This window comes from Lolium rigidum, chromosome 2 (assembly GCF_022539505.1).
Source record: "Lolium rigidum isolate FL_2022 chromosome 2, APGP_CSIRO_Lrig_0.1, whole genome shotgun sequence".
Classification (NCBI taxonomy): domain Eukaryota; kingdom Viridiplantae; phylum Streptophyta; class Magnoliopsida; order Poales; family Poaceae; genus Lolium; species Lolium rigidum.
In genome coordinates this window covers 210211880-210219613 of record NC_061509.1, presented here as the reverse complement: position 1 = coordinate 210219613, position 7734 = coordinate 210211880, and the positions used below count along the sequence as shown (strand labels likewise).

Sequence of the window (7734 nt, the reverse complement as noted above, 5' to 3'; positions counted from 1 at the left end):
ACAACGTAGTTCCAAGTGATTTATCTTTCTTCCTGTAAACTCCTATGTTGGCTGACGTAGGATCGTGCCATCAAAAGAAATCAAGCGACTACAGATCCACCTTGCAAGAATGTGCATGTATCAGAGCAACACGTTGCAACATGACACTGCTTCAGAAAGGGCATTGCAATGGATGAACACCATTACACCAGACACAATGAAAAGAGCAGCATCGAGTCATGAAGACAGCAATGCATAGTCCTCCAAGAAGAAATTGAACTCGTCACAATATGAAAAGGAACGCTTCTCCCAAACAACAAATGTGGGCGAACAAAATCTTTGTATTAATACCATCCTTTTGAAGCTATCAGCAGATCGGAGATAAGTTATCACTCTTCTTGGTTCCGGTGCTTTACAGAATACAAGGAATTATTCCCCGACGTCAAACTCATCCCAGGACAGCACTAGCGTCCATACTGATACTTCATAGCCTCTGCATGTATTCTAAATGCGAGCCAGTCCAGCTGAATCTCATATCCTTGGAGAATAAATGTAGGATATAACAGAAAAATGAACTGGCCATCAAACCACACCTCAACTCGTGCATATCTTTGAAAAAACCCTCATAACATACATTGGGAACTAATCTAGAATACACTATATGCATCAGGTTTGGGAGGCATCAATAACCCATTGCCAAACCTTCAGCTCACCAGTTCCATCCCCAGTAAAAAATAAACCACCAGGGCCAGTTTGTATTGCCCTAATTTCCTGTTTGCCGAATATTTTGCCCCTATCACTGAACCTATAAAACAAACAAGAGACGCCTCAGACAAAATTCAGAAGTAAATCATACAGAAATTATATTAGTATGTTTTTTCTTACGATGGCAGATCATAGAGCCGGGCAGTGTTGTCATTTAATGAACATACTAGCACAGGTTTGGATTGTGCATCAGGCATGCCAGCAAGAGCAAGTGCTCCCTACAAACATGAAACACCATTAGATCACAGATACAGCAGAACATAAGAAAGGATATGTCACCAAACTTTTGGCAAAGTAGATGATGCACGAAAAGGAGCAGATTGTTAAGAAGCTCGTACTGACTCTGACCAAAGTGATTGTAGTATAGCCTACACTAAGGTTCAAAAAGGAGATTGGTGCTAAGAAGGCATTTTACCAGTGCTCAGCACCTTGGTCGCTTAAGTTGCACCTAAGTGCACCCAGGCGTTTGCCGTGACGACAGCCTCTTTGGCCTACTAGCAGTAGCAGGTGTCAAAGGGAGATCAGAGTGAAAATAGATGTAGAAAGGAGAAAACTAGGGCCCGTCAGAGCACAATGGCCTGCCTTATTAGTGTAATAGGGTTTCCTCTGCCACCAAGTCCCAGCGACCGCTTCGGCAGACAACCACATCCTCCAACAACTGTGACATCTCATCAACCACCTTCTGCGGCCAACGATGCCATCTTATCCTGCTGAACAACAACTGCTGGTGATGGAGATGCTGGCAGCAGTTGATTCTTCACCAGTAATCGATTCCTCGTCAGTAGCCTATGGCCAAAGCGACTAGTTTGGCTGCCAGCAACCTCTTAAGCTGCCTAGGTGGGCGTCTTGCAACAGGTTTTTCAGGCTTTGATCTATACTCTATAATGTCTTGCACACACTAATTTCAATCTAGAGAATTACAATAAGTATCAACTTGTCACCAGGTTTCTATGTTTTAAAACTGACATTATCTTTCCTTCTCAATGAGAAACAGATCTGTTAAGAGGAAAATTTGCACGTGAAAACTTCAATAGTTGTAGATATACCGATGACCAAATAAAAGACTGAAATGTGAACAGGTATCCTATGAATCACCACTCAACATAACAGCGAAAACTAATGGATTCCTTGATTACCTTCTATACAACAATTTGTGAGGATCAAAAAGCATGACTTTGTAGACTTGCTACGGGCTACGGCCCAACAAATTTAGGCATAACAACGAACAGCTGGCTCCCATCTTTTTCCAGAAATCATTTAAAATGCAATTTCATGGAAGCGGTCAACATGACTACACTCATCTAGCCGTATGAATAAAGTTACACACTATCACTGAAAACCTGGGGTGGAATGACAGCGTCTAGATAAAGGCCATCGGCTCATCGACCTTGCAGGATTCTTCACATGAAGATGATAATAGTTGGATCTAATGATTATTTAAAGAACATAAAACCAGTCTTTCATGGTAGAAATATTGTCTCGCACACCATGAGCAAGAAAATGGGATATTATCACATGAGCCCAGTGGCAGAACAATAATTGTGATTAGCCTGGATGAATATTTAGAATCCAATTTTTTTGAGGCACAAATAAGTGTCTCATCTACCAAATCATCTAACAAAAACATTAATGTAGAGGAGACCCCCATGCACCCGTCACCGATCTCCCCATGGGACGCCGACTCCTCGACCTCCTGGACGGGTCCAACCACCGCCAACGTAGAAGTTCACACCGGCGACGTACAAACTCACGCTGCCTCCACTACGTTCCTCTTCCGACACTGCCGCAGACGGGAAGCCACTTCCTCCCGTACCAGAAGGAGCTTCTGACGTCCGCCAAGGCCTCGCCTCGAGCTCGCCTAGCTGCGTTTCTGCCGCCATGGCCACTTCCATGAGCTCATGCTAACCATCTCATGAGCTTCTGCCATGCCGCCGCCTGAAGCCACATAGGCAAACTTCTCTCTGCGGACGGCGAGAAGCTCAGTTACGTCCTTCCCCTCCATCTCCTTGAACATCAGCAGCAGCTTGTTCTCCTCCACCTCGGCACCCAAGGAGTCGAGGATCTTGCGAACATCATCCTTGGTAGTGTTTGGGTTCCCAGCCAGATTAGCTAGCAGGTAAGCCGTGATGAACTTCATCTCATCTGATCCTTAACGAAGAAACACTCACACAAGTCAATTGATTCGCGACTCGCCAGCGAGTTGGTCGATGGATACCTCAGCTAGCGGTGTATATATAAGTGTTTATGTAGAACACCATACGGGCATGCCGGTTGGGACTCCTTTTCGGAGCGAGGCCCGGAGACCAGACCTGGCTGCCTGAGATTTTCTAGCCTTTCTTTTTCTTTCCATTCAAGGCGGGGCGTGGGTGATACAAGAACGTAGCTTTTTTCGGATCGATCCAGTTCTGGTGCTTGGTAGGCACAGGTTTAAAAGAGGAAAAAAAACAATCTGATTGGTAAGCCAGTACGTACGTAGCTGATTCCAAGTCGTGCATCTGTTTGATTGCATCAGCATTGTATGTCATAGTTTGGAATACGTATTGTTTCTGATCGATCAGGACTGGGACTCGGGAGATGGAGCTAGGCTTGGCCTTCCTAGCGCTCGCAGGGAGCATATGATTTGGTCTGCTGGGCCAGTGCACCAGGCAACGGGTAGACCGCGCGAGAGCTGACTGGTCGACGGACGGAGAGCATTGTCGATGTACTACAGGATGATTTGCAAATTTATGAGGGGCTAAACTGCAAAAATCACGATGGACCGGAAGAAACAATCCTCCCTTTATTATATACCAACCAAATTATAGCACGTATAAAATTTACATATAAAATACTCTCATTTTTCAAGATTTAACATTAGAAATATGTCAAATTATACCATTGGAAAGTTCTTTCAAGTGTGAATACAATGGTATAACTTTTGTAGCCCATAACCTCTGTTTTGTTGGTCAAATTGGTGGTCAAAACTAGTATTTAAATGGCCATTTGACCGATTCACTCACTGCTCCAGTGTAAGTATCTATTTTCCAATGGTAGACAAAAATGTTGACATGGATAATGGATGTAGATTCCTGAACATTTTGTAGATGTTGAACTTGCATACACAAAATTCTGAAGATCTTTAGCATATGATAATTCGACAGGAAAGCCTAATGTAAATTCAAAAGATTGTAAACAAGATCTCATAACATTATTAACTAAATAATATAAATTGAAGCAGTACATAAATAAATAAATAATGTACAAGATAAACAAAAAAAAAAGGTTAAGAAAGGATGGATTGGATATGAACAGGAAAGGGAGACGTGTTTTTGATAACATTGAAAATATCATGTATATGGATGTAACAAAATAAAATGCAATGGCACAACATGAAAGGTGTATAAGAGTGTCAGATCACATACATTGTCCTCTGTGTGTGTATATGTCACTTCTAACTTTCCACTTTCTGTAGCTGCCCAAACCTAAGAAAAATATAACGAAGTATGAAATGCATTGGAAAGGATCAATGCGTAATAAGAGCAGAAGAATTTGCAGAATCTTTTAGTAAAAAAAAAGATAAGAGACTAACTTTTATAGTTTTATCCAAAGAACAAGATAATAGGAACTGATCCCAGCACAGTAGAGACATAACTACACTCGTGTGATCAGAGAGAGTCTGTATGCACTGCAACGTTGCCAGATCCCAAACCTGAAATATTTTTCCTTTTATTATTATCATTTATAGAAAATGGAGTAAACCAAAGTAACAAGAAAATGTTCTGGTTGCTGGTCTTCATTGAACAATGTAGTGCGCAGTAAAATACCATCTGTAATGTGCAAAATAATACAGGCGACTGGCAAATCATTTACATTAAAATAGAAGAGACACAACATGTTAAGGGGTTGTTTTGTTCCTGGCCACACTTTGCCACGCCTCAAGTTAGGCAAGTCTGACCATGTTAGGTGAGTGTTTGGTACTAACCACACCTTAGGCAAGATTTTTTGTGTGGCAAGTAAGCCCCATACAGCGTACACATACAAAGTGTGGCAAGATAACCTTAGGCACAGCGGAAGTGTGGCAAAGAATTTGTGCACCTGAGGTTAGGAAAGTTCGGCAAAACTGAGTGGCAAACTATGGCAAAGTTAGCTTCCAACCAAACAGGTCCTAAGATTGGAGACACCAAGAGATCACTTGTAGCATCAGAGAAATTACAGATTTCAAATAGCATCATACATCATCCGTACTGTACTTTTTTTGTATTGGAGCTTTTCCACTGCAGTAGATGATTTTTCCCCTAAACTACTTGCTACCAATGCTCCACATGCCGGTTGATATATCACCATAGATGTGCATGTAAACTGATAGTACATTATCAAAGTGAGCACCTACTCTAGAAAACTAAGTTACATATGATACAGGTCTGCAATAACCATTGCAAGAATACCTAACGGGATGCAGATGCACCACAATTAAATGCCATCTTTGTTTTAAGACTTATGTTTGTTCTGACTACACAAAATGAAGCACAAATCTCAGGCATCATCCGTTCTACATCTGATTCGTAACTCCAGAGAAATTAATAGCAATATCTGCATCTTAAATTAATGAATGAAGTGATAACTCATATGCGTACCACTATGGCATGTACAATAGATGGGTCTACTGAGCTCGTGCATTGTAAACTTCCACGCCACCATAGAAAACACACATGATAAAACTAATGTGACAATATGACACTGCGCAGAAGTTGACATAAAGCGATGGAAGTGTTACAGGATAAAACATATTCATGATCTGATGCACACATGAACCAAAGGCTCCTACATCAACTGTATCTAAGAATGTGTGAAGAATAGTGCAGAAGTTCTCCTTAGTCCTTACTCTAATAGTTTTATCCATTGAACCAGAGTACAGCCGCATCCCTCCTACTATTAACGAAACAACAGCAAGCTGGTGTCCTTCAAGAGCAGCAGCCGGCTCGAAACAATTAGTTGCTGCACTAAATCTCCATGCCAAAATCCTTCCATCCTGCACCAAGTGTAATACAAGAGAATGCATCAGCGATTAAATTACATTTGCCAAGATAAATGTTAGAAATTAGAATCAAAGATAAGCCAAAAGAAAGGAAGTTTACCTGTGTTGCGGCAAAGAGCAGCTCATTGCCAACTGCGAGCGCATAGACTTGTCCGGTTGGCCCAGTAAGGTTCATTTCTGCTTGTGTTTGCATATTCCAAACCTGCCCCGCAAGAGGTCACACAGTCAGACACACATGGGGAACAGCAATAGCATTGGATTAAAACGACAAGTCTGAATCACCATTACCTACCTTGACAGCATCAGGCATTCCAACAAACACCCACGGGCCCTCGCTGATCATGCAGCCAACCTCACCCCCCACTTTGAGGACACCGGCGCACTATCATCACACACCACATAGAAAAATAAAGGTACTGAAAATAGTCATAGAGAACACGGACGGAGTCCCTGGAAGGATGCAATTCAATGATGCCTCAGCTACCTGCCCAGTCTGGCAATCCCAAAGGCGCACAGTCCCATCCCTACTCCCAGAATACAGCTTATCTGATCCATTAGGCAGCGCGATCCCTGTTACTACCTGAAAGGAGGCACAACACTGTGATCAGAATTTTCACAGGAGGGCCTAATATAATCTGTACGTGAAGGGAGTAGTACCTGCTCGTGGCCCTGGAGCGGGGTGAGCAGCGTGATGCTGTTGCTCATGCAGTACGTGTGCGGGTAGCGGCACCTCTCGCCGTAGCTGCAGTGGTCTCCGGCGAGGAAGTACTTGCAGGGCCGGTCCTGCACCCTGTTCCTCGGGGCCACATCCGCGCCGCCGGGACCCCTCCCCCATCTGTTAGGGCCGCTGCCGCCGCGCCCGCCTCCGGAGTTGGGGTTGCGCCAGACGTGGCCGCCGGCGCCGGGGCCATCCCTTTGGTTGGGGCGACTGGAGTTGGCGGCGGCCTCGGGTAGCTCGCTGTGGAGGAAGGGGCAGGGGAAGCGGTTGCATCGCCCGGCGCGCCAATGGTGGCAGACCTTCCCGGAAGAAGAGGAGGAGGAGGAGGAGGAGGCGCCTGGCGCCGGACCCAGCCGGTTGTGCACGCGCCTGTTGCCGAAGTCCATGGGCGGCGCCTAGGGTTTGTTGGGCTCGGGAGGTTGGGGGAGGAGATAATCGGTCGGATAGTATTGGGGGTTTGGCAGGAGCGGCGGCGGCCGGGAGGTTGGATGTATCGGGGAGAAGGAAGGGTGGCGTGGAAGCTACGCGGCGAGGGCTCGCCGGAATGGATGGGAAGATCCGGATCGGAGCGGAGCGGGGCGGTGTGGTCGGATTTAGCTCGTGGGTTCTCTGGAAAGAACGGGCCCGCCCCCCCTCTGGTTAGGGCCGGCTGACGCCGCCGAAGCAAATAGCCAGAGGCTACACGTTTCGTTATTTTCGTAAGTACAGGAAGTATGACGTGTATTTTATACAGGGTACGTACATCACAAAAGGTCGTATTTCGAAAAGTTTGCATAGCCAAAAAAGCCCGCGTACAAAAGGTGATGTATTTTACATGACCACTGCAGCTATAGGTGATGTAAAAATGCATCATATGTGCATCAAATGCTTCTTCTTGGCCAACATCAAATTTCGAAATCAGCAACTCAAACTTTGCATTAAACAACTTAAACTTCAATTTCTGGTGATGCGCATCAAATTCCAGTATTTTCTGTTGTAGTAGTACATACATATCTGAAGTGGCCACACCTAAATCGAAGTATGGACCGGTCATGTAGAAGCGCTAGTCTTGGGTTCTAACCATCGGACCAGGAGATGGGCGAGGTGGGATTGGGGACTTGCGTCCCCGTCCTGATTTGCTCTTCGCAAAGGCCATGAGATGGAGCATTGCCATGGTTGCAAGCACGACAATCGGAGATGCACGCTGTGGTGGCGTTGTTGGCCGGGACGGGGAGGATGCGATGGGGCCTGCACTGTGTTGGTTGTGCGTGGAATCATC

General features: G+C 45.0%; 1 protein-coding gene across 1 annotated transcript; it reads right to left on the bottom strand.

The window, feature by feature from the left end:
• Positions 1 to 302: 302 nt before the first annotated feature.
• LOC124692892 (zinc finger CCCH domain-containing protein 17-like) lies at positions 303 to 7097 on the bottom strand. The gene is made up of 9 exons (XM_047226335.1): positions 6416 to 7097; positions 6243 to 6338; positions 6051 to 6140; positions 5859 to 5960; positions 5606 to 5752; positions 4313 to 4432; positions 4146 to 4205; positions 865 to 962; positions 303 to 784 (listed from the first exon to the last, which is right to left on the bottom strand). The coding sequence occupies exons 1-9, from the start codon at positions 6860 to 6862 to the stop codon at positions 646 to 648; spliced, it is 1299 nt and encodes a 432-aa protein (XP_047082291.1). The 5' UTR covers positions 6863 to 7097; the 3' UTR covers positions 303 to 645.
• Between the last annotated feature and the right edge of the window lie 637 nt (positions 7098 to 7734).

Excerpts from the sequence above, each read along its gene's own strand:
- LOC124692892 (XM_047226335.1), bottom strand. The coding sequence starts at position 6,862 with ATGGACTTCGGCAACAGGCGCGTGCACAACCGGCTGGGTCCGGCGCCA. Across the intron at positions 4,433-5,605 it reads CAATGGATAAAACTATTAGA|GTTTGGGATCTGGCAACGTT; the intron begins GTAAGGACTAAG and ends AAAATATTTCAG. Across the intron at positions 963-4,145 it reads ATACACACACAGAGGACAAT|GGAGCACTTGCTCTTGCTGG; the intron begins GTATGTGATCTG and ends TCATGTTTGTAG.